The 27,859-nt window shown below is 47.9% G+C and overlaps 1 protein-coding gene across 2 annotated transcripts in view; it reads right to left on the bottom strand.

Annotated features, from left to right (window-relative positions):
* LOC119966674 (poly(U)-binding-splicing factor PUF60) overlaps positions 1-27,557 on the bottom strand; it is a 98,030-nt gene extending 70,473 nt beyond the window's left edge. Inside the window, exons 1-2 of one of the 2 annotated variants that reach the window (XM_038798733.1) lie at positions 27,478-27,557; positions 15,720-15,806 (exon numbers count right to left, since the gene is read on the bottom strand). In XM_038798733.1, the coding sequence (XP_038654661.1) occupies positions 15,720-15,806; positions 27,478-27,519 (129 nt within the window). In that variant the 5' untranslated portion in view covers positions 27,520-27,557. The remainder of the gene's footprint in view (positions 1-15,719; positions 15,807-27,477) is intronic. The other variant, XM_038798732.1, reaches the window with a different exon arrangement.
* Positions 27,558-27,859: the final 302 nt, after the last annotated feature.

Genomic DNA, 27,859 nt, shown 5'->3' with positions numbered 1-27,859 from the left:
GGGGAGAAATGGGGGGCTCGATAGAGGCCCCGATACGGGGGAACCATCGGTTTGTCTCGGGGAGCATTGATGGCGGATTTCTGGGCTGGCACAGGGCAGGGGTTAGGAGGTTGAGGGACCTGTTTGTGGAGGGGAGGTTCGCGAGCTTGGGGGAGTTCGAGGGGAAGTTTGGGCTCCCCCCGGGGAACATGTTTCGGTATATGCAGGTTAGGGCGTTTGCCAGGCGGCAGATGGAGGGGTTCCCCTTGTTGCCCCCACGTGGGGTACGGGACAGGGTGCTCTCGGGGGTGTGGGTTGGAGGAGGGAGGATTTCGGACATATACCAGGTAATGCAGGAGGTAGACGAGGCCTCGGTGGAGGAACTGAAGGGTAAATGGGAAGAGGAGCTGGGTGAGGAGATTGAGGAGGGGACGTGGGCGGATGCCCTGGAGAGAGTGAATTCCTCCTCTTCCTGTGCGAGGCTTAGCCTCATACAGTTCAAGGTGCTGCATAGGGCCCACATGACTGGGACGAGGATGAGTAGGTTTTTCGGGGGCGAGGACAGGTGTGCTAGGTGCTCGGGGAGCCCAGCAAACCACGCCCATATGTTTTGGGCGTGCCCAGCGTTGGGGGAGTTTTGGAAGGGGGTAGCAAGGACGGTGTCGAGGGTGGTGGGATCCAGGGTCGAGCCGGGCTGGGGACTCGCAATTTTTGGGGTGGCAGTGGAGCCGAGAGTGCAGGAGGCGATAGAGGCCGGTGTTCTGGCCTTTGCGTCCCTAGTAGCCCGGCGGAGGATCTTGCTCCAATGGAAGGATGCGAGGCCCCCAAGCGTGGAGGCCTGGATCAATGATATGGCGGGGTTCATTAAATTGGAGAGGGTGAAATTTGCCCTGAGAGGATCAGTACAAGGGTTTTTCAGGCGGTGGCAGCCTTTCTTGGACTTCCTGGCGGAACGGTAGGAAATAGGCAGACAGCATCAGCAACCGGGGTGGGGGGGGGGGGGGGGGTTTGGATTGGGGAGGGGGAGAACTGTGTACATGGGTATGTGGGATGTGGCGGGTGCTATCTCTTTCCCTTTTGTTGTTTGGGTGATCTGTTGTTTTTTTTCTTTTTCCTTTTGTTTGAAGTTGCTCTTGAAGTTGGGGGGGTATTGTTCTTGGGGTGTTACCGCGGTTGTTTGTTAATAGAGTCAAGATGTTTATATTTTGTAAAAATTTCAATAAAAATTATTTTTTTTTAAAAAAGAATTTCAGACCAAAAGAACAACATTTTTAACTGACGCTATCACATGGTACCTACAGCCCGATGTTGGGCTGTTTGGGTATGATTAGCTCAGTTGGCTGGACAGCTCGTTCGTGATGCGGAGCGACTCCAGCAGTGTGGGTTCAATTCCCGAACCGGGTAAGGTTATCCATGAAAGCTCCCCCTTCTCAACCTTGCCCTTTGCCTGACGCATGGTGACCCCCAGGATTAAATCACCACCAGTCAGTTCTCTATCAAAAAGGGGAGAGCAGCTATGGTCCTCTGGGATTTTGTCGACTTCCATTTCACAGCACAAAACCAGGTCATTTGATGCAACTGGTCTAAGCGTGTTTATGCTCCTCCACACGAGCATCCTCCCACCATCTTCACCTCCCTCGCTAAGTATTTCCCATTCTTTCCTACCTCATGTCCATATCTCTGCTTTCTTTGGTTTCTCTCCCCACCCTAAAACGTGGAACCATCTTCACTATGTCTACCACATCATAGTTTTTTTAAAAAATTAATTTAAAATGACTATATCTACCACATCATGGGTGTAAAGCGCCTCCATAAAATCACCCAATAGCCTTCTATTTCAAGGAAAACTGCCCCAGGTTCTTCAACCATTCCTGTTACTAAACTTTCAGTTCTGCAAGCATTCTACGAACATACAGACAGTAGGCCACTCAGCCCCTCGAGCCTGCCCTGCCTTTAATAAGATCATAGTAAACCATTTTTGCACTTGCACGGGTACAATTCCCGTACTGGCTGAGGTTACTCATGAAGGCCCCGCCTTCTCAACTTTGCCCCTCTCCAGCGGTGATCCTCAGGTTAAATCACCACCAGTCAACTCTCCCCCTCAAAAGGGGATAGCAGCTTATCATCTGCAACTGTGGCATTTCTTTAATATGTAGAAATCTACAATTTCAGTTTTGAACATACTCAATGACTGAGTCTCCACAGCTACTGGGGTAGTGAATTCCAACAATTCAACACCCCGAGTGAATAAATACCTCTCAGTTCTAGATGTCCTACCGCTTATTCTTTTTTTTTTAAATTTAGATTACCCAATTATTTTTTCCAATTAAGGGGCAATTTAGCGTGGCCAATCCACCTACTCTGCACATTTTTGGGTTGCTGCCCTTCCTACCCCTTATTCTGAGACTGTCCCTTAAACAATACTTTTCATTGTACCTCGGTACATGTGAGAATAAACAAATCCAATCCAATCTTCAAAGAACTTCAAAGTTTCAATGAGAGCACATCTCAATCTTCTGAACTCATGAGAATACAGGTCCAGTCTCTCCTGATAGGAATTTTGCTATTCCAGGAATCAGTCTGTTGAATGTTCATATACCTGCATTTGGCAGGTATAGAACATAGAACAGTACAGCACAGAACAGGCCCTTCGGCCCTCGATGTTGTGCCGAGCAATGATCACCCTACTCAAACCCACGTATCCACCCTATACCCGTAACCCAACAATCCCCCCATTAACCTTACACTATGGGCAATTTAGCATGGCCCATCCACCTAACCCGCACATCTTTGGACTGTGGGAGGAAACCGGACACCCGGAGGAAACCCACGCACACACGGGGAGGACTGTGTGCAGACTCCACACAGACAGTGACCCAGCCGGGAATCGAACCTGGGACCCTGGAGCTGTGAAGCATTTATGCTAACCACCATGCTACCGTGCTGCCCCAAATGTCATATGAACGCATACCTGTTCATATGGCAGGTACATCATTCCAAGAGTTGGGCTTCGCTGGTTAGGCCAGCACTTATTGCCCCTCCCTAGTTGCCCTTCAGAAGGTGGCGGTGAGCTGCCTTCTTGAAGCAGCTGCCATCCACGCAGTGTAGGTCCACCCACAGATCTGTTGGGGAGGGAGTTCCACCATTTGACCCAGTGACAGTGAAGGAACGTCGCTACATGCCCAAGTCAAGATGGTGAGTGACTTGGAGGGGATTAATCTGCATTGCTACTTTTTAAATAACTGGTCTACTTGTACAAACAATTTCCTGTACCACCTAACACATCTAGTGAATTTTTCCAGAAAGATGCTCATAATATAAGATTACGATTGACCGTGTGAGATCATTTACTCACCAATGCAGGACAGGCATTTTTCTGGTGAAGTTCTAACTAGTGGTGCAGGTCACTCTGCAGATCTATTGCTCAGACTGAGGACACAGGAAACATAATGCTCAGGGTTTTGAAATTCACACTAACATACACAGGCCACTCGGCCCATCCAGCCTGCTCTCCCATTCAATTGATTGGAACTTAAACCACACCTTGGGAAGGATATTTTGGCCTTGGAGGGAGCACAACATAGCTTGCTGAAAGATCATTCTATGGCACCGAGGTACCAGTCTTACTGTGAGGTTATTTTTGCCTGTTCCATCTGTATTGTCAAATGCTACTGTGTCTTGAGTAAGATTTAACTATATAGGTTATAATTAGTAAAATCTAACCGAATATATTTGTCATAATTCACCAATTATTTACAAAAATGAGACCTGGATTACAGGGATTGATCTAGGAGAGATTACTCAAATTAGACCTATTTTTGCTAGAAGTTAGAAGGTTAAAGGGTGATCTAGATTTAGATTGCCCAATTATTTTTTCCAATTAAGGGGCAATTTAGCGTGGCCAATCCACCTACTCTGCACATTTTTGGGTTGTGGGGGCGAAACCCACGCAGACACGGGGAGAATGTGCAAACTCCACACAGACAGTGACCCAGAGCCGGGATCGAACCTGGGACCTCAGCGTCGTGAGGCGGTTGTGCTAACCACTAGGCCACCGTGCTGCCCTCGTATTCGAGATATTAAGGGGGAAGACAGGGTAGATAAACTATTGTCACTGGGTTGGAGATTCGATAACTAGGGGGCATATTCTAAAAATTACAGCTAGACTGCTCAGATCTGCTGGGAACAACTTCTTCAATCAAAGGTGGCAGAGATTTGGAACTCTCTCCTGCAAACAGCAGTTGAAGCTGGAACAGTTAATTTTAAATCTGAAATAGCAAATATATTAAGGGCCAAGGGCAGGTAGGTTTATGGAGTTAGGTCAGAGGTCAGCCATGATCTCATTGAATGGCAGGACAGGCTTGAGGGGCTGAGTGACCGACTCCCGTTCCAATGTTCTCCAGGGATTTGCGTTGTCTGCTGTACATTGTCCAAGTTTCTGATGCATACAGGAGGGCGGGAACCACAGTTGCTCTGTAGACCATGAGCTGGATTTGAGGTCTCTGTCTACAAACATTCTGTTCCTCAGGTGTCCAAAGACTGCACTGGCTCATTGGGTCGATGCTGGATTTCATCATCACTGTCTGCTCGCACCAAGAGGAGGCTCCCTAGATATGGGCAATGATCCACATTGTCCAGGGGCTCACTGTGGATCGTGATGTTTTCTGGATGTTTAGTCTGAAGCCCATTCTCTCGTATGCCTCGATGAATGCATCAATGGGAACTTCCGGTTGCGGTGATGCGGAGCTACGCCGCACGTTCGGTAGCTCCTGCTATTTTCGGTCTTTTGGGCTCTTTTAAGGGCTCGCAGCAGTACTGGTTGGACTTTTCCCCGTGTGGGAACACTTCCTCTAAGATGCTCCGCCAGTGGATGGCCTGGACCAGGAGCGGAGCGGTCAAAAAATCGGCTTTGGAGCAGAGAAAGGTGCGAGGCAGAAGAAGCAAGATGGCGGGGAGCAGGGAATCAGCAGCGTGGCAGCAGTGGGCGCAGGAGCAGCAGGACCTGCTTCAGCACTCCTTCAGGGAGCTGAAGGCAGAGATCCTGGAACCGCTTAAGGCCTCCCTGGACAAGCTCATGGCGATCCAGATGGCTCAGGGTGCGGAGATGCGAGAGCTTCGGCAAAAGGCCTGGGAGAGCGAGGACGAACTCCTGGGCCTGGCAGTGAAGGTGGAGTCGCACGAGGCACTCCACAAGAAGTGGCTAGCGAGGATGGAGGAGATGGAGAACCGTGCCCGTCGGAAGAATCTGCGGATTCAAGGCCTCCCAGAGGGGCTAAAGGTTCTGATTTGGGGGCCTATGTGACTATGATGCTGAACTCGCTAATAGGCGCGGGGTCGTTCCAGGGACCCGTGGAGCTGGAGGGTGCCCATCGGGTGCTGCTGAGGAAACCCAAGCCAAACGAGCCGCCTCGGGCGGTGCTGGTCCGTTTTCACCGCTTCATCGACCGTGAGTGCGTGCTGAGATGGGTCAGGATCTACCAGGACTGGAGTGCGGGGGTGGCAAAGGGAAGGGCTGGTTTTAATCGGACGAAGGCAGTGCTCCACAAGAAGGGGGTCAAGTTTGGCCTGTTACAGCCGGCACGCCAAATGGGGTTCATGAAGGGGAGGCAGCTGAACACTAACATACGGAGGCTCTTGAATGTTATTACCCAATTATTTTTTCCAATTAAGGGGCAATTTAGTGTGGCCAATCCACCTATCTGCACATTTTTGGGTTGTGGGGGCGAAACCCACGCAGACACGGGGAGAATGTGCAAACTCCACACGGACAGTGATCCAGAGCCGGGATCGAACCTGGAACCTCAGCGTCGTGAGGCAGCTGTGCTAACCACTAGGCCACTGTGCTGCCCTGGCTCTTGAATGTTATAACGGTGCTGCCGGTAGAAGGGGATGCGGAGATAGTGGTGGTGTTGGACGCCGGAATGTGGCGACTAGGGGCTTTTCACAGTAACTTCGTTGAAGCCTACTCGTGACAATAAGCGATTTTCATTCAATTTTTTCATTTCAAGAGGGTAATTTAGGAGTCTGATGACAGTGGGGAAGAGGCTGTTTTTGAGTCTGTTCGTGCGTGTTCTCAGACTTCTGCATCTCCTGCCCGATTGAAGAAGTTCGAAGAGTGAGTAAGCCGGGTGGGAGGGATCCTTGATTATGCTGCCCGCTTTCCCCAGGCAGCGGGAGGTGTAGATGGAGTCCATGGATGGGAGGCACAGTCGTGTGTGTACAGGGAGTAGAGTAGGGGGCTAAGTACGCAGCCTTGCGGGGTACCGGAATTGAGGACTATTGTGGAGGAGATGTTGGTGTTCATTCTTACTGATTGCGGTCTGTTGGTCAGAAAGTCAAGGATCCAGTTGCACAGTGGAGAGCCAAGTCCTAGGTTTTGGAGCTTTGATACGAGCTTGGCTGGGATTATGATATCGAAGGCGGAGCTGTAGTCAATAAATAGGAGTCTGATGTAGGAGTCCTTGTTTTCGAGATGCTCTCGGGATGAGTGTAGGGCCAGGGAAATGGCGTCTGATGTGGACCGGTTGCGACGGTATGCGAATTGAAGTGGGTCAAGGCGTTCCGGGAGTATGGTGATGCGCTTCATGATCAGCCTCTCGAAGCACTTCATTACAACTGACGTCAGGGCCACCGGGCGGTAGTCATTGAGGCATGTTGCCTGGTTCTTCTTTGGTACCGGTATGATGGTGGTCTTCTTGAAGCAGGTGGGGACCTTGGATAGGGGGGGCTGGCGCTGCCCAACCTCTGTGGGTATTATTGCGCTGCCAACGCAGCGATGGTGCGTAAGTGGGTAATGGATGGGGATGGGGCAGCATGGAAGAGGATTGAGATAGCGTCCTGTGTGGGCACGAGCCTTGAGGCGCTGGTAACGGCGCCGCTGCCGCTCCCTCCAACGAGGTATACCACGAGCCCGGTGGTGGCGGCTACCCTCAAAATTTGGGGGCAATGGAGACGGCACAGGGGGGAGGTGGGGGCCTCGATGGGGTCCCCGATACGGGGGGACCACCTGTTTGTCCCAGGGAGAATTGATGGCGGGTTCCTGAGTTGGCACAGGGCACGTGTTAGGAGGTTGAGGGACCTGTTTGTAGAAGGGAAGTTAGCGAGTCTGGGTGAGCTGGAAGGGAAGTTCGGGCTCCCCCCCAAGGGGAACATCTTTAGGGACATGCAGGTAAGGGAGTTTGTCAGGCGGCGGAGTTCCCTCTGTTGCCGCCGCGTGGGGTCCAGGACAGGGTGCTCTCGGGGGTGTGGGTTGGAGAGGGGAGGATCTCGACAACGTACCAAGTGATGCAGGAGGTAGACGAGGCCTCGGTGAAGGAGCTGACGGGTAAATGGGAGGAGGAGCTGGGTGAGGAGATTGAGGAGGGGACGTGGGCGGACGCCCTAGGAAGGGTGAACTCCTCTTCTTGTGCGAGGCTTAGCTTCATACAGTTTAAGGTTCTGCATAGGGCTCACATGACTGGGACAAGGATGAGCCGGTTCTTTGGGAGCGAGGACAGGTGTATTAGGTGCTCAGGGAGCCCAGCAAACCATGCCCATATGTTCTGGGCATGCCCAGCGCTGGGGAAATTTTGGACGGTGTCGAGGGTGGTAGGATCCAGGGTCAAACCGGGCTGGGGGCTCGCAATATTTGGGGTTGCAGAGGAGCCGGGAGTGCAGGAGGCGAAAGAGGCCGGCATTCTGGCCTATGCGTCCCTAGTAGCCCGGCGGAGGATTCTTCTTCAGTGGAAGGATGCGAGACCACCAAGCGTGGAGGCCTGGATCAACGATATGGCGGGGTTTATTAAATTGGAGAGGGTGAAATTTGCCCTAAGGGGATCAGTGCAGGGGTTCTTCAGGAGGTGGCAACCATTCCTGGATTTCCTGGCAGAACGGTAGAAATAAGGCCGGCACAGCAGCAACAACCCCGGGGGGGGGGGGGGGGGGGGTGTCCCTTTGAGTTGGGCTGAAAGGATGTGTATATTTGTTTTTTTGCTAATGTCGGGCATTAATTTATTCCTTCTTTTTTGTATACGGGCGGGCGGGGGGGGGTGGTTTGTTCTTAGTATTTTGTGTTATTGATATTGTGAAAATTTGAATTAAAATTTTTTTTTTTTTAAATGAATGCGTCAATGATGGTTTATAGCTCGTGCACACAGTGGATACTGCATACTGCAGCTCTTGGCTCTGGCCTGGTGGTGGAGGTTTGCTGCTTGTCCAGTAGGTCAGCTCCACTCCAGCGGGGAGCTTCAGGATGATGCGAGCGTTGTTGCGAGGAAGATGGAGAATCATAGATTTTACAGTGCAGAAGGAGGCCATTCGGCCCATCAAGTCTGCACAGACCCTCAGAAAGAGCACTCTACCCAAGCCCACACCCCTACCCTATCCCCGTAACCCCACCTAACCTTTATTGGACACTAAGGGCAAATTTAGCAGGGCCAATTCGCATAACCTGCACATCGTTGGACTGCTGGAGGAAACCCACGCAGACACAGGGAGAACGTGCAGACTCCGCACAGACAGTGACCCAAGCCGGGAATCGAACCTGGGACCCTGGAGCTGTGAAGCAACTGTGCTACCGTGCCTCCCACGGAGAAGAGCATTGTTGCGTTGACGCATCCCTGTTTGACCCCAGTTTGTACACGTATTGGGTCTGTGGTGGTTCCTTGGTGAGGATCACTGCTTGCATGTCATCGTGCAGCAGGCTGAAAATGGTGACAGATTTCTGCAAGCAGCTGAATTAGAGGATATCCCACCATCCATCAGGCTTGACATAGATAATTTGGAGTTGGGGACCAAGGGCAATGTGTCCAAGTTTGCAGATGTCACTAAGATGAGTGGTAAAGCGAAAAGTGCAGAGGATACTGGAAGTCTGCAGAGGGATTTGGATAGGTTAAGTGAATGGGCTAGGGTCTGGCAAATGGAATACAATGTTGACAAATGTGAGGTTATCCATTTTGGAAGGAATAACAGCAAACGGGATTATTATTTAAACAATAAAATATTAAAGCATGCTGCTGTGCAGAGAGACCTGGGTGTGCTCGTGCAAGAGTCACAGAAAGTTGGTTTACAGGTGCAGCAGGTGATTAAGAAGGCAAATGGAATTTTGTCCTTCATTGCTAGAGGGATGGAGTTTAAGACTAAGGAGGTTATGCTGCAATTGTATAAGGTGTTAGTGAGGCCACACCTGGAGTATTGTGTTCAGTTTTGGTCTCCTTACTTGAGAAAGGATGTACTGGCACTGGAGGGTGTGCAGAGGAGATTCACTAGGATAATCCCAGAGCTGAAGGGGTTGGATTATGAGGAGAGGTTGAGTAGACTGGGACTGTACTTGTTGGAATTTAGAAGGATGAGGGGGATCTTATCGAAACATTTAAAATTATGAAGGGAATAGATAGGATAGATGCGGGCAGGTTGCTTCCACTGGCGGGTGAAAGCAGAACTAGGGGACATAGCCTCAAAATAAGGGGAAGTAGATTTAGGACTGAGTTTAGGAGGAACTTCTTCACCCAAAGGGTTGTGAATCTATGGAATTCCTTGCCCAGTGAAGCAGTTAAGGCTCCTTCATTAAATGTTTTTACGGTAAAGATAGATAGTTTTTTGAAGAAAAAAGGGATTAAGGGTTATGGTGTTCAGGCCGGAAAGTGGAGCTGAGTCCACAAAAGATCAGCCATGATCTCATTGAATGGCGGAGCAGGCTCGAGGGGCCAGATGGCCTACTCCTGCTCCTAGTTCTTATGTTCTTATAAAGGCCTTTGCCAGATCAAAGTTAGCACTGTTGCTTCACAGCGCCAGGGACCCAGGTTCAATTCCCGGCTTGGGGCACTGTCTGTACCAAGTCTGCACGTTCTTCCCGTGTCTGCTTGTGTTTCCTACGGGTACTCCGATTTCCTCCCACAAGTCCCAAAAGATGTGCCGTTAGCTAATTTGGACATTCTGAATTCTCCCTCTGTGTACCTGAACAGGCGCTGGATTGTGGTGACTAGGGTATTTTCATAGTAACTTAATTGCAGTGTTAATGTAAGCTTAGTTGTGACAGTAAAGATTGTATTATGTACAACGGTTGATCCTGCTCCCTGCACTTATGGATTTGTCGCTTGCTGAAGATAGTGGCCATTGAGAATCTTGATGGGGGGGAAGCCACACAGACTCGGGAATGAGTTCTTCATCCACTGGGAGGAGACGTTGAGTATTCTTGCGATGGACTTTCCCGTGGAGGAGAGTCATTTCCCTCTAATTTCTGCATTCGGACCCGTCCCCTTTCATGAAGAGGGCTACAATTCAGGTCTCGGGTCACCCGGCATGCTCTCTTCCTTCCAGACAAGGATGATGCGGTTGTGGAACCTTGTCAAGAGTGCATCTCCACCGCATTTTAAAACTTATACAGAAACACACTTGGAAAATAGAAGCAGATGACCATTCGGCTGTTCTCCACCATTCATTATGATCAAGTTCAATACCCTGATCCAACCGGCTTCCCCATATCCATTGACCCCTTTAGCCCCAAGAACTATATCTCATTCCCTCTGAAATTTCATATTTTCACCACAACTACATTTTATGGCAGTGAATTCCACAGATTCACCACTCTCTGGGTGAAGAAATTTCTCCTCACCTCTTAACCTCAAAACTATAACCCCTAGTTTTGGACTTCTGGGCTCCCCCACCATCGGGAACATTCTTTCTGAATTTACCGTCACAGAATCACTCAATGCAGAATAGGCCCTTCGGCCCATCAAGTTTGCACCAACGCCCTGACATGTCTACCTAATCCCACTTGCCAGCACTTGGCCCATAGCCTTAAATGTGAAGACGTGCCAAGTGTTTATCCAGGTACTTTTTGTAGGATGTGAGGCAACCCACCTCTACCACCCTCCCAGGCAGTGCGTTCCAGACCATCAGCACCCCCTGGGTAAAAAGGTTTCTCCTCAAATCCCTCCCTCCTAAATCTCCCACCCTTCAGCTAAGGGGAACAGCTGCTCCCTATTCACCCTGTCCATGCCCCTCATAATCTTGTCCACATCGATCAGGTCACCCCTCAGTCTTCTCTGCTCCAGAGAAAACAACCCAAGCCTATCCAACCTCTCTTCATAATTTCAATGTTCCATCCCAGGCAACATCCTGGTGAATCTCCTCTGCACCCCCTCCAGTGCAATCACATCCTTCCTATAATGTGGTGACCAGAATTACACACAGTGCTCCAGCTGTGGCCTCACCAAAGTTCTCCAACTCCAACATGGCCTCCCTGCTTTTGTAATCTATGCCACAATTGATAACGGCCAGTGCCTTTTTCACCCCCCTATTAACCTGCCTTCTGCCTTCAGAGATCTATGGACAAATACACCAAGGTCCCTTTGTTCTTTGGAATTTCCCAGTGTTGGACCTTTCATTGAATATTTCCTTGTTAAATTACTCCTTCCAAAGTGTATCACCCCACACTTTTCACGGTTAAATTCCATCTGCCACTTTTTCCAATTAAGGGACAATTTAGCGTGGCCAATCCACCTGGCCTGCACATCTTTGGTGGGGGGACCCCACGCGAACACGGACAGAAATTGCAAACACCACAGGGCCGGGATCGAACCTGGGACCTGTGTCATGAGGCAGCAGTGCTACATGCATTTGCCTTCTTTAGAAGTCTCCCATGTGGGACCATGTCAAAGGCTTTGCTGAAATCCATGCAAACTACATCAACTGCACTACCCTCATCTACACATCTGGTTAAGTGCTCAAAAAATTCAATCAAATGCGTTAGGCATGGCCTCCCTGTAATGTTCTTGTCGGATGGCCTGTTTTATATTACAAGGACATTTGTAGCTAAAGCTACAAACAATTTCTTAACATTAACTGTGGGTAAACTATATACAAAACAACAGATGAATAACAGTTAAATCATGCACACGCAACCTCTCTCCAGTTTCCTCCAGCCAGTCTGGGTGTCACCTGACTAACATTCACTTATAAACTAATGAGACTCCCAGTGGTCAGTCGGTGAATTATAACACAACCATGATCTCTCACTATACAGTAGTCCCCCGTTATACCGCGCTCCGCAATACCGCGGTTCGCGATATACCGCGGGGGGGCTTATGGACCCCAGCTGTCAGTTGTGTCAATTTCAGCGGCCGGCTCACTTTGATCCGGAGAGGGAAGCTGCTCTCTCACTGAAACAATCAGCCGGCCGCTGAAATTGACACTGCCGGCTGCTCTCTCCCTCCAATCAGAAACATTAAAACTTAAAAGTTGGATTGGAGGGAGAGCAGCGGGCAGTGTCAATTTCAGCGGCCGCTGATTGCTTCAGTGAGAGAGCAGCTTCCCTCTCCAGCCGCTGAAATTGACACTGTTTTAATTAGATCCACGATGGGGGTTTTGAATTTATTTTAAAATCTATGCTAGCGCTTCCCATTGTGAGTCTACGGGGGTCTGACCTCTCCCCCCGCCCCCCGTAGACTCTCAATGGGAAGCGCTAGCATAGATTTTAAAATAAATTTAAAACCCCCATCGTGGATATCCGCGGCTCGGTTGCAACGCGGGTGGCTGTCTTGGATCCCAACACCCGCGTTATAAAGGGGGACTACTGTACTCCCTCTGACAAAAGCCATGCTGACTATCCTCATCAAATCTTGCCTCTCCAAATGGAGATAGATTCTCTCCTTCAGAACCTTCTCCAATAGTTTCTCAACCACTGACATGAGACTCACTGGTCTGTAGTCTCCTGGCTGGTCTCTACACCTTTCTTAAATCAGGACTCCATTAGCTGTTCTCCAATCCTCTGGTACCTCCCCCGTGGCCAGAGAGATTAAACATTTGGGTCAGAGCCCCGGCAATCTCTTCCCTCGCCTCCCGGGACACAATTCATCCGGATGTGGAGATTTGTTCACTTTTAAACCCGCCAACACGTCCAATACCTTGTCCCTCCCTTTGGTAACTGGCTCAATAACCTCACAATCCCTCTCCCAGAGTTCTATAACTACCTCCTCATTCTCTTGGGTGAAGACAAATGTGAAATATTCATTCAACACCCTACCGATGTCCTCTGGCTCCACGCACAGATTCCCCCTTGGTCTTTAATGGGCCCCTCTCTTTCCTAGTTATCCTCTTCACATTGATATACTATAGAATTATCTTGGGATTTTCCCTACTTTTACCAGCCGGAGATTTCTCATATCCCCTCTTTGCTCGCCTAATTGATATAATAATAATAATAATAGCTTCTTGTCACAAGTAGGCTTCAAATGAAGTTCCTGTGAAAAGCCCCTAGTCACCACATTCCAGCACCTGTTCGAGGTGGCCGGTACAGGAATTTAACCCACACTGCTGGCCTTGTTCTGCATTACAAGCCAGCTGTTTATCCTACTGTGCTAAACCATCCTGCACTCCACTAATGCCTCAGTTGATTTGCTCCCCTTGTACTTGCTAAAAGTCTCTCTCTTCCGTCTCATCGCATCCTGAATGTCTCTGGTCATCCATGGTTCTCTGAGTTTGTTACTCCTTCCTATTACCCTAGAGGGAACATGTTGGGCCGATACCTGCCCCATTTCATCTTTAAACTCCCCCCAACCCCGCTTTTCTGAAGATTTCCCCACAAGTAACTCTTCCCATCTACCTTGGCCAGATCCTGCCTTATTTTGTTAAAATCTACCCTCTCCCAATCCAAAACCTTTTTTGCATCTTGTTATGGACAAAGAAATAGAGAAATTTAAATTGAACCGTGTTGTGATCTCACTGAAATGCTGCCCCACCAACACATCAACCACCTGACCAGCTTCATTCCCCAGAGTTAGCGTGGCCAATTCACCTACCCTGCACGTCTTTTGGGTTGTGGGGGCGAAACCCACGCAAACACGGGGAGAATGTGCAAACTCCACACGGACAGTGACCCAGGTCCAAGATCAAACCTGGGACCTCGGCGCCGTGAGTCTGCTGCCCCTCCTCTCAGGCTTTGGCTCTCAGTGGGGTGGGTCCCTGGGTAGTCAGACCGTACAGTTTTGATTGTGTTGAACAAACCGTGGACATTGTGCATGTCAGCCAGTTGCAGAGTCTCCTGCACGTTTTCTTTGTTGCACCTCAGCATTCAGTTGCCTGTAGACTTGTTTCCTCTCATTTGAATTTTGGTGGAGCTGCCAGTCCAGGAACACCTTGAGTTTGCAGTCAAGGTGATCCTGGATCTTGGGGAGAGAGGCCAACGTTTCGGCCTTTGCCTCGCTGGTGGCCCGGAGATGGATTTTGCTGGGATGGAGGGACTCTCAGCCTCCAAAAGTCAGGGCTTTGGGTCAGGGACATGGCAGGGTTTCTGAGGCTGGAGAAGATTAAGTTCGCCTTAAGGGGTTCATTACAGGGGTTTGTCCACAGATGGCAGCTGTTCATTGACTTCTTCAAGGAAAATTGACCGCCAGCGAGGGGGGGGGGGGGGGGGGGGTCTTCTGCCTGTCAGTTTAGGGCCAGGAGATGGTCAGTGGTCAGTCCAGCAGTCATCTGTTCCATAAGACCATAAGACATAGGAGCAGAATTAGGCCACTCAGCCCATCAAGTCTGCTCAGCCATTCAATCATGGTTGATATTTTTCTCATCCCCATTCTCCTGCCTTCTCCCCATAACCCCTGATCCCCTTATTGATCAAAACCTATCTATCTCTGCCTTAAAGACACTCAGTGATTTGGCCTCCACAGCCTTCCAGATTCACCACATTCTGGCTGAAGAAATTCCTCCTCATCTGTTTTAAAGGATCATTCCTTTAGTCTGAGATTGTGTCCTCTGGTTCTAGTTTTCCCCCACAAGTGGGGACATTCTCGCCACGTCCACTCTATCCAGGCCTCGCAGTACCCTGTTAGTTTCAATACCCTCCTCATCCTTCTAAATTCCACCAAGTACAGACCCAGAGTCCTCACCCATTCCTCTTACGACAAGCTCCCATTCCAGGGATCATTCTTGTGAACCTCCTCTGGACCATTTCCAAGGCCAGCACATTCTCCTTACATATGGGGCCCAAAACTGCTCACAATACTCCAAATGGGTCTGACCAGAGCCTTATACAGCCTCAGGGGTACATCCCTCTCGAATGCTAACATTGAATTTGCCTTCTTAGCTGCCGACTGAACCTGCATGTTAACCTTAAGAGAATCGAGAACAAGGACTCCCAAGCCCCTTTGTGCTTCTGATTTCCTATGCATTTCCCCATTTAGAAAATAGTCTATGCCTAAATTCCTCCTACCAAAGTGCATAACCAGTGCCAGGGAAATCCAAGACAACTGGAGAACAAGCTTTGCAGTAGGATGGGGACTAACAAACACTCATCATCCACCGATCATCTGCTGCCAGTGACGTCACTTTTAACGGGTGGTGTCATTTTCATTTTCCCTCCACCTTGTGCCTTGCAGTCTCGCCCCTGCTCCTCTCCCCAGACCAATCAGCTGCTTCCTCTTCCAGAAGCTCCGTGACACTTTGTGCACCCTGACATCATCTCAAGAACTCTGCCTCTGGATTCAGTGAAAGCCTGCTGCGTTGCTCTTCACCAAGTTCGCTCTCTCTCCAGTCTTTGATGTCTCTCTCTGGCCCTCATTGTGCTGCTCATTTGAGGTTGCCCACCTCTCTAATCAGTCCTGCATCCAACATCACAATGGCCCAACACTGCTGAATCCCCATTGGACACCACCCAGTAGCTCACAAACCCCACCCCATCTTCCTGGGTTCTGCTTGCATTAAATCCTATCTGATCCATTTTGAATTTCATCAACCAATATGTCCACCATCAGATTTTGCCTCACCTTTTGCAGTGCCTCCTGTTGCTCAGGGTTAAGAGGTGGTAGGCCAAGCTTCGAATGCCCATTCTCCAGCTTCATGATGTCACCACCCTGAAGCAAAGCAGAGACAGATGTCAGTTCACTGCGGGGTTACCAGTTTTAATGCAAAGTACTTCATCAAGTCTATAACATGGGCAGATTATAAATCACATCCATGCATTTGTTTTGATATAATTTATTAAACACTGGGTAAGCTAAAATCACAATCATTTGAAGGAAATATCTTTGCCCTTTAGATGCTGATTGGTATTTGAGAGTGCATCGAGATCGATTCAGTTTCCAGCTGCTTTATGTTTACACCATTTGCCCGTGTTTTTTTTTTAAAACAAAAGAATCACAATTCACCCAACTTTGCTTGCACTGAAACCACTCACTTCAAACTTGGATTCCATGCAAACTACATTTCTTTCTAATAAAGGCTTGCCTTTCTGCAGCAGCTTCCACAATCACACTATTAAGTGCAATCACTTTAGGTCGGCATAGATAGGATGGATAGAAATGAACTATTCCTATTGGTGGAGGGGTCAGGTAGATAGGTGCTTGATGGCTGACACACACACGATGGGCCAAAGAGTCTTTTTCCATGCTGTGAAATGTAGCAAATGTGGCAGCCAGTTAATGCACAACATACACAGAAAATAGAAGCAGGAGCCATTCAGCCCTTCGAGCCTGCTCCACCATTCATTATAATCATGGCTGATCATCAAGTTCAGTACCCTGAACCTGCCCCCCCCCCCCCCCCCCCCCCCAATATCCCTTGATCCGTTTAACCACAAGAGCTGTATCTGATTCCTTTCTGAAATTACACAATATTTTAGCCTTAACTACTTTCTGTGGTAGCGAATTCCACAGATTCACCACTCTGGGTGAAGGAATTTCTCCTCACCTCAGTCCTAAAATCTTTACCCCTTATCCTCAAACTATGACCCCTGGTTCTGGACTCCCCCACCATCGGGAAAATTCTTCCTGAATCTACCCTGTCTAATCCGAACACAAACAGCTACGTACGTGATAATCACCAGATAATCAATTCACCAGCATCAGCTATGGGATAGACATTGACCCAGATACCAGGAGGATCACACAGATCTTTCCATTATTGCCATAGGACTTTTGCATCTAATGAAAAAACTTTGGTTTAACCCACAACTGCAGCACCATCCTAAAGCCTGCAACCAGCGGAGTGGAACTTTGAACAGAGTTCTGGGAATTGGGCGATTGAGGGAGTAACAGGAAGATGTTCCTTTACTTATTCTATCCTTTACACCCTAAAGGAATTGTCTTTACTCTACTACAGAATGTACAATGCAGAAGGAGGCCATTCTGCCCATCGGGTCTGCACCAGCCCTTGGAACGAGCACCCTACCTAAGCCCACACCTCCACCCCATCCCCGGAACCCCACCCACCCATTTTGAACACTAAGAGCAATTTAGCATGGCCAATCCACCTAACCTGCAGCAGGTTATTTTAGCACCAGGTTCCCCACGAGCATGCTTGCGTTTATACGAGAGGGAGCGCATAGGCATATGGACGATAAGGGAATAGTGTAGATGGGCGTTAGAGGGGTTTCACAGGTCGGCGCAACATCGAGGGGCGAAGGGCCTGTACTGCGCTGTAATGTTCCATGTTCTATCCGGCCCTGTATCGAGTGGCCCTGTATCGAGTGGCACTACGCACCGACCAGGCCAACCAGCGCTAGTGTATCGTTACGATTAGGGATTCTGACTTAGAGGCTATTAGGGATTCTGACTTAGAGGCGTTCAGTCATATTCCCAGATGGTAGCTTCGCACCATTGGCTCCTCAGCCAAGCACATACACCAAATGTCTGAACCTGCAGTTCCTCTCGTACTGAGCAGGATTATTATTGCAACAACACTTTCTAATCATCAGTAGGGTAAAACTAACCTGTCTCACGACAGTCGAAACCCAGCCATGGACCAAGTTGAGCAGAAACTCAAAGATAATAGCTGATGCAAATTGGTATACGGCAAGTAAGGTCATGGAAACCAATGCATGGCTCAAATACTGGTGGGGGAGAAGTGGTTTCCACTTTATGGGTACAGGCACCAGTACTAAGGAAAGTAGGGATTATATCACCACAGATGTTATTTGCTGACTTCCAGAAGTTGCTCGACAAAGTACATCACCAAAATATCAAGTTATAAGAACAGACGGGCCCAAGGTGTTGGGAGGGAGTATATTGGAATGGATAAATGGACAGGTAACAGCGAATGGGGATAGGGGGTAGTATATTGGAATGGATTAATGGACAGATAACAGTGAGTGGGGATATGGGGGTAGTATATTGGAATGGATAAATGGACAGAACAGGGAGTGGGGATATGGGGGCAGTATATTGGAATGGATAAATGGACAGGTAACAGTGAGTGGGGATGGGGGGTTAGTATATTGGGATGGATTAATGGACAGGTAACAGTGATTGGGGATATGGGGGTAGTATATTCCAATAGATAAATGGACAGGTAACAGTGAGTGGGGATAGGGGGGCAGTATATTGGAATGGATAAATGGTCAGGTAACAGCGAGTGGGGATATGGGGCTAGTATATTGGAATGGATAAATGGTCAGGTAACAGTGAGTGGGAATAGGGGGGTAGTATACTGGAATGGATAAATGGGCAGGTAACAGAGAGTGGGGATATGGGGTTAGTATATTGGAATGGATAACTGGACAGATAGGAAGCACGGTAGCGCAGTGGTTAGCATTGCTGCCTCATGTCGCCAAGGTCCCAGGTTCGATCCCGGCTCTGGGTCACTGCCCGTGTCGAGTTTGCACATTCTCCCCTTGTTTGCATGGGTTTCACCCCCACAATCCAAAGATGTGCAGGGTAGGTGAATTGGCCACGTTAAATTGCCTCTTGATAAAAGGAGGGCAGCACGGTAGCATTGTGGTTAGCATAATTGCTTCACAGCTCCAGGGTCCCAGGTTCGATTCCGGCTTGGGTCACTGTCTGTGCGGAGTCTGCACATCATCCCCGTGTGTGCGCGAGTTTCCTCCGGGTGCTCCGGTTTCCTCCCACAGTCCAAAGATGTGCAGGTTAGGTGGACTGGCCATGATAAATTGCCCTTAGTGTCCAAAATTGCCCTTAGTGTTGGGTGGGGTTACTGGGTTATGGGGATAGGGTGGAGGTGTTGACCTTGGGTAGGGTGCTCTTTCCAAGAGCTGGTGCAGACTCGATGGGCCGAATGGCCTCCTTCTGCACTGTAAACTCTATGATAACAGCGAGTGGGGATATGGGGGTAGTATATTGGAATGGATAAATGGACAGACCAGGGAGTGGGGATAGGGGGGTAGTATATTGGAATGGATAAATGGGCAGATAACAGTGAGTGGGGATATGGGGGCAGTATATTGGAATGGATAATGGAACGGTAACAGAGACTGGGGATAGGGGGGTAGTATATTGGAATGAATAAATGGACTGGTAATGAGGAATTGAACAAACGAATGTGATATAAAATAGGATTATTAGTTAGAATAATGTAGATGTGAGCCAGTCTGATAGTAGTGATTTCACAAACAAAGGACAACGGGATTGTGGTAGTGTATTGGAATGGATAAAAGGACAGATAACAGTGAGTGGTGTAGCCACCTGGGATGGCCACGTCCCGATTACAAAATGGACACTTTGCAAAGAATGCAGGGAAAATGGACAATGCTGAGAAAGCAAGCAGATGCAAGGTTTGTCTGTTGATTGGAGCTGTACCTCCCAGACAAGACCGATACCACAAAGCAATTACCATATTAATGAGCCATCTCCGGGGACAAAAGAGTAACAATTAGGTAAACGATACTAAAGCAGACACCCCGGCACCAGAGGAGACTAGAACAAAGCAGGCCAACGGCCACCTAGGACCCGCCCAGCAATCAGGGCAGCCACCCCTTTATTGGAGGAAATCGATACCGATGATCAGGATATGGACCAATTAATTGGGACCAAGTTCAATGCCCGCCCAAAAGCACGCATAGCCCCCTTCAGGTACAAGAAGAAGCCCCCAAGAGAGAATCGTTCTTCTTGGCCTTGGCTCTTAGCGACTAGCAGCTACACCAGAACAAGTAAGTCCAAAGTCAACGCACGCTACAAGATAGACGCTCCTAGCAACCATTCCGTACCAGCTCGAGCCCAGCAGGCTCTGAACCAGACAACGGCCTTTGTTCCTCTGACTGAGTGGGCACCCGGAGCAAAGTAGAGGCTTTAGTAGTAGTGATAGTTTAGTTGGTAGAGTTTGTGCACGAGTATAATTGACTGTGTGTGTCACTAAATGAGCATTGATTTTGAACTTCCTAACTGATGTATCGAGTCTTTGATCAGTATTCGGTTTTGAACCTTGTGGCGGTATCGAAAGATACCATGCGACTCTTGAGCAAACGTAATTAGAATTAAGGATGGCGACCATATTCACCAATTAAAGAGAGTACCCAACGGGCAACAGTGGGGATAGGGGGCAGTATATTGGAATGGATAAATGGACAGGTAACAGTGAGTGGGGATAGGGGGGTATTATATTGGAATGGATAAACGGATAGGTAACAGTGAGTGGGGATAGGGGGGTATTATATTGGAATGGATAAACGGATAGGTAACAGTGAGTGGGGATAGGGGGGTAGTATATTGGAATGGATAAATGGACAGATAACAGCTAGTGGGGATAGGGGGGTAGTATATTGGAATGGATAAATGGACAGGTAACAGCGAGTGGGGAAATGGGGGTAGTATATTGGAATGGATAAACGGACAGGTAACAGCGAGTGGGGATATGGGGGTAGTATTTTGGAATGGATAAATGGACAGGTAACAGCGAGTGGGGATATGGGGGTAGTATATTGGAATGGATAAATGGACAGGTAACAGTGAGTGGGGATAGGGGGGTAGTATATTGGAATGGATAAATGGACAGGTAACAGGGAGTGGGGATAGGTGGGTAGTATATTGGAATGGATAAATGGACAGGTAACAGTGAGTGGGGATAGGGGGGTAGTATATTGGAATGGATAAATGGACAGGTAACAGGGAGTGGGGATAGGTGGGTAGTATATTGGAATGGATAAATGGACAGGTAACAGTGAGTGGGGATAGGTGGGTAGTATATTGGAATGGATAAATGGACAGGTAACAGTGAGTGGGGATAGGGGGGTAGTATATTGGAATAGATAAATGGACAGATAACAGTGAGTGGGGATAGGGGGCAGTATATTGGAATGGATAAATGGACAGGTAACAGGGAGTGGGGATAGGTGGGTAGTATATTGGAATGGATAAATGGACAGGTAACAGTGAGTGGGGATATGGGGGTAGTATATTGGAATGGATAAATGGACAGGTAACAGTGAGTGGGGATAGGGGGGTAGTATATTGGAATGGATAAATGGACAGGTAACAGGGAGTGGGGATAGGGGGGTAGTATATTGGAATGGATAAATGGTCAGGTAACAGTGAGTGGGGATAGGGGGGTAGTATATTGGAATGGATAAATGGACAGGTAACAGTGAGTGGGGATAGGGGGCAGTATATTGGAATGGATAAATGGACAGGTAACAGGGAGTGGGGATAGGGGGGTAGTATATTGGAATGGATAAATGGACAGGTAACAGTGAGTGTTGATAGGGGGGCAGTATATTGGAATGGATAAATGGACAGGTAACAGTGAGTGGGGATAGGGGGGTAGTATATTGGAATGGATAAATGGACAGGTAACAGTGAGTGGGGATATGGGGGTAGTATATTGGAATGGATAAATGGACAGATAATAGCGAGTGGGGATAGGGAGGTAGTATCGGAATGGATAAATGGACAGGTAACTGAGAGGGGATATGGGGGTAGTATATTGGAATGGATAAATGGACAGGTAACAGCTAGTGGGGATAGGGGGGTAGTATATTGGAATGGATAAATGGACAGATAACAGCTAGTGGGGACAGGGAGGTAGTATATCAGAATGGATAAATGGACAGGTAACAGTGAGTGGGGATATGGGGGTAGTATATTGGAATGGATAAATGGACAGATAACAGCTAGTGGGGATAGGGGGGTAGTATATTGGAATGGATAAATGGACAGGTAACAGCGAGTGGGGATATGGGGGTAGTATATTGGAATGGATAAATGGACAGGTAACAGTGAGTGGGGATATGGGGGTAGTATATTGGAATGGATAAATGGACAGATAACAGCTAGTGGGGATATGGGGGCAGTATATTGGAATGGATAAATGGACAGGTAACAGCTAGTGGGGATATGGGGGGCAGTATATTGGAATGGATAAATGGACAGATAATAGCTAGTGGGGATATGGGGGCAGTATATTGGAATGGATAAATGGACAGATAATAGCTAGTGGGGATATGGGGGCAGTATATTGGAATGGATAAATGGACAGGTAACAGAGAGTGGGGATATGGGGGTAGTATATTGGAATGGATAAATGGACAGGTAACAGTGAGTGGGGATATGGGGGTAGTATATTACATAGAACATAGAACAGTACAGCACAGAACAGGCCCTTCGGCCCTCAATGTTGTGCCGAGCAATGATCACCCTACTTAAACCCACGTAACCCGTATACCCGTAACCCAACAATCCCCCCATTAACCTTACACTACGGGCAATTTAGCATGGCCAATCCACCTAACCCGCACATCTTTGGACTGTGAGAGGAAACCGGAGCACCCGGAGAAAACCCACGCAAACACGGGGAGGACGTGCAGACTCCACACAGACAGTGACCCAGCCGGGAATCGAACCTGGGACCCTGGAGCTGTGAAGCATTGATGCTAACCACCATGCTACCGTGAGGCCCCTAGTGGGGATAGGGGGGTAGTATATTGGAATGGATAAATGGACAGATAACAGCTAGTGGGTATAGGGGGGTAGTATATTGGAATGGATAAATGGACAGATAACAGCTAGTGGGGATAGGGGGTAGTATATTGGAATGGATAAATGGACAGGTAACAGTGAGTGGGGATATGGGATTAGTATATTGGAATGGATAAATGGACAGGTAACAGTGAGTGGGGATATGGGGGTAGTATATTGGAATGGATAAATGGACAGATAATAGCTAGTGGGGATAGGGGGTAGTATATTGGAATGGATAAATGGACAGATAACAGCGAGTGGGGATATGGGGGTAGTATATTGGAATGGATAAACGGACAGGTAACAGCGAGTGGGGATATGGGGGTAGTATATTGGAATGGATAAATGGACAGATAACAGCTAGTGGGGATAGGGGGGTAGTATATTGGAATGGATAAATGGACAGGTAACAGTGAGTGGGGATAGGGGAGCAGTATATTGGAATGGGTAAATGGACAGGTAACAGTGAGTGGGGATATGGGGGTAGTATATTGGAATGGATAAATGGACAGATAACAGCTAGTGGAGATATGGGGGGCAGTATATTGGAATGGATAAATGGACAGGTAACAGTGAGTGGGGATAGGGGAGCAGTATATTGGAATGGGTAAATGGACAGGTAACAGGGAGTGGGGATATGGGGGGCAGTATATTGGAATGGATAAATGGACAGGTAACAGTGAGTGGGGATATGGGGGGCAGTATATTGGAATGGATAAATGGACAGATAACAGTGAGTGGGGATATGGGGGGCAGTATATTGGAATGGATAAATGGACAGATAACAGCTAGTGGGGATATGGGGGGCAGTATATTGGAATGGATAAATGGACAGATAACAGCTAGTGGGGATATGGGGGCAGTATATTGGAATGGATAAATGGACAGATAACAGCTAGTGGGGATATGGGGGCAGTATATTGGAATGGATAAATGGACAGATAACAGCTAGTGGGGATATGGGGGCTAGTGTATTGGAATGGATAAATGGACAGATAACAGCTAGTGGGGATATGGGGGCAGTATATTGGAATGGATAAATGGACAGATAATAGCTAGTGGGGATATGGGGGCAGTATATTGGAATGGATAAATGGACAGATAATAGCTAGTGGGGATATGGGGGCAGTATATTGGAATGGATAAATGGACAGATAATAGCTAGTGGGGATATGGGGGCAGTATATTGGAATGGATAAATGGACAGATAACAGCTAGTGGGGATAGGGGGGTAGTATACTGGAATGGATAAATGGACAGGTAACAGCGAGTGGGGATATGGGGGTAGTATATTGGAATGGATAAATGGACAGGTAACAGCGAGTGGGGATATGGGGGTAGTATATTGGAATGGATAAATGGACAGGTAACAGAGAGTGGGGATATGGGGGTAGTATATTGGAATGGATAAATGGACAGGTAACAGTGAGTGGGGATATGGGGGTAGTATATTACATAGAACATAGAACAGTACAGCACAGAACAGGCCCTTCGGCCCTCAATGTTGTGCCGAGCAATGATCACCCTACTTAAACCCACGTAACCCGTATACCCGTAACCCAACAATCCCCCCATTAACCTTACACTACGGGCAATTTAGCATGGCCAATCCACCTAACCCGCACATCTTTGGACTGTGGGAGGAAACCGGAGCACCCGGAGAAAACCCACGCAAACACGGGGAGGACGTGCAGACTCCACACAGACAGTGACCCAGCCGGGAATCGAACCTGGGACCCTGGAGCTGTGAAGCATTGATGCTAACCACCATGCTACCGTGAGGCCCCTAGTGGGGATAGGGGGGTAGTATATTGGAATGGATAAATGGACAGATAACAGCTAGTGGGTATAGGGGGGTAGTATATTGGAATGGATAAATGGACAGATAACAGCTAGTGGGGATAGGGGGTAGTATATTGGAATGGATAAATGGACAGGTAACAGTGAGTGGGGATATGGGGGTAGTATATTGGAATGGATAAATGGACAGGTAACAGTGAGTGGGGATATGGGGGTAGTATATTGGAATGGATAAATGGACAGATAATAACTAGTGGGGATAGGGGGGTAGTATATTGGAATGGATAAATGGACAGATAACAGCTAGTGGGGATAGGGGGTAGTATATTGGAATGGATAAATGGACAGGTAACAGCGAGTGGGGATATGGGGGTAGTATATTGGAATGGATAAACGGACAGGTAACAGCGAGTGGGGATATGGGGGTAGTATATTGGAATGGATAAATGGACAGATAACAGCTAGTTGGGATAGGGGGGTAGTATATTGGAATGGATAAATGGTCAGGTAACAGCTAGTGGGGATATGGGGGCAGTATATTGGAATGGATAAATGGACAGATAACAGCTAGTGGGGATATGGGGGCAGTATATTGGAATGGATAAATGGACAGGTAACAGGGAGTGGGGATAGGTGGGTAGTATATTGGAATGGATAAATGGACAGGTAACAGTGAGTGGGGATAGGGGAGCAGTATATTGGAATGGGTAAATGGACAGGTAACTGTGAGTGGGGATATGGGGGTAGTATATTGGAATGGATAAATGGACAGATAACAGTGAGTGGGGATATGGGGGGCAGTATATTGGAATGGATAAATGGACAGATAACAGTGAGTGGGGATATGGGGGGCAGTATATTGGAATGGATAAATGGACAGATAACAGCTAGTGGGGATATGGGGGGCAGTATATTGGAATGGATAAATGGACAGATAACAGCTAGTGGGGATATGGGGGCAGTATATTGGAATGGATAAATGGACAGGTAACAGCTAGTGGGGATATGGGGGCAGTATATTGGAATGGATAAATGGACAGATAATAGCTAGTGGGGATATGGGGGGCAGTATATTGGAATGGATAAATGGACAGATAACAGCTAGTGGGGATATGGGGGCAGTATATTGGAATGGATAAATGGACAGATAACAGCTAGTGGGGATATGGGGTCTAGTGTATTGGAATGGATAAATGGACAGATAACAGCTAGTGGGGATATGGGGGCAGTATATTGGAATGGATAAATGGACAGGTAACAGCTAGTGGGGATATGGGGGCAGTATATTGGAATGGATAAATGGACAGATAATAGCTAGTGGGGATATGGGGGCAGTATATTGGAATGGATAAATGGACAGATAATAGCTAGTGGGGATATGGGGGCAGTATATTGGAATGGATAAATGGACAGATAACAGCTAGTGGGGATAGGGGGGTAGTATATTGGAATGGATAAATGGACAGATAATAGCTAGTGGGGATATGGGGGCAGTATATTGGAATGGATAAATGGACAGATAACAGCTAGTGGGGATATGGGGGCAGTATATTGGAATGGATAAATGGACAGATAACAGCTAGTGGGGATATGGGGGCTAGTGTATTGGAATGGATAAATGGACAGATAACAGCTAGTGGGGATATGGGGGCAGTATATTGGAATGGATAAATGGACAGATAACAGCTAGTGGGGATATGGGGGTAGTATATTGGAATGGATAAATGGTCAGGTAACAGCTAGTGGGGATATGGGGGTAGTATATTGGAATGGATAAATGGACAGGTAACAGCGAGTTCACCAGATTCTCTATCTCATTCCTATACTCTGTCTCGTCATTGTTTGAAATCCAACCCACTAGTGGTGTCATCAGCAAATTTGACAATCGAGTTGGAAGGGAATTTGGCCACAGTCATAGGTGTATAAGTAGTATAGAAGTGTGCTGAGGACACAGCCTTGTGGGGCACCGGTGTTGAGCATGATCATGGAGGCGATGTTGCCTATCTTTACTGATTGTGGCCTGTGGGTTAGAAAGTTCAGGATCCAGCCACAGAGGGAGTAGCTGAGGCCCAGGCCACGGAGTTTGGAGATGAGTTTCATAGGAATAATATATGCGTATATATTGGTAGAAAACACCTTTTAAATTGTTTTTTTTGCTCACACCAATTTCATAGCAATAAAAGAGGTGCATCGACTTGGTGACGCTTGGGTTCCCCCAATACTCTTGGTCGGTCACCTGTGTTCTGTGGATCAAAAATGTTTGAAACCCCGCTAGCAAGGGTAAAAGAAGCATTGCAGAATCAGTTGCAAATCAGTAACGGGGGGAGAGAACTCAGGAAAATTACAATCACTAGGAAAGTGGAACCGTGCAAACTGTTGGAGCCGAGACTAACAAGTGTACTGATCGGATGCACTTCATCCTCGACTCTAGTGGCTCGTGTAACACTTTTAATTTTACTTTTCCAAAATTCCCTGGTCTGATTGGAATTTAGGAACCTCGGATTTGATTCATTGTCAAGTGTACCATGGTACAGTGAAAAGTATTGCTCTGTGTGCAGTCCAGACAGATCACTCCATACATGAGGAAAACATAGGACAAACATAAATACACAATGTAAATACATATACATAGGCATCAGTGAAGCATACAGATTGTAACTTCATTGAAGCCTACTCGTGACAATAAGCAATTTTCATTTTCATTTTTTCAAGATTGTAGTACTCAGTAGAGAAGATGCGTGAAGAGATCAGTTCAGTCCATAAGAGGGTCATTCAGGAGTCTGGTAACAGCGGGGAAGCTGTTTTTGAGTCTGTTTGTGCGTATTCTCAGACTTTTGCATCTCCTGCCCGATGGAAGAAGTTGGAAGCGTGAAAACCCCGGATGGGAGGGGTCTTTGATTCTGCTTATCCCCCCTTACCATTGGGAGGCAGGTTTGTGTGATGGACTGGGCTGTGTTAACAGCTCTCTGAAGTTTCTTACAGTCTTGGGCTGAGTAAATAAGTATGAGACAGATGAGAAAAGCATTTTAGAAAGACTTACCAGCATCATCTGCAATGTGGGACTTCCCAAGGGTTCCAGCATCTGTTGGATTAAACAGAAGATCACAAGAGTAAAGTGGAAGGAGTGAATGCCCTAACCTTGGTTACTTCATGTACAAAATAGTGACCGTCTCCCAACTTAGCTGTATACAATACAACCTCAGTGAACAGAGTTCATTACTTTAGTTTCTGGGGGGGGGGGGGGGGGGGTTCTGTGCAGCTATCTAGCAGAGCCCCTTCCACATTCTAAATACCTCTAACCAGTCCCTTCAATCTGCAAAAGATCAGAAGCTAACTTTATTCATTGAATTAAAGGTCACCCCACTCTCTCCACGAGTCCCACTTCTCACTCTACCTCCCAAACTTGATCAGCACTCCGTTCC

The sequence above is a fragment of the Scyliorhinus canicula genome, chromosome 5 (assembly GCF_902713615.1).
Source record: "Scyliorhinus canicula chromosome 5, sScyCan1.1, whole genome shotgun sequence".
In the NCBI taxonomy this organism is placed as follows: domain Eukaryota; kingdom Metazoa; phylum Chordata; class Chondrichthyes; order Carcharhiniformes; family Scyliorhinidae; genus Scyliorhinus; species Scyliorhinus canicula.
Note: the sequence above shows the minus strand (reverse complement) of the source record. Positions and strands in the feature narration are given on the sequence as shown.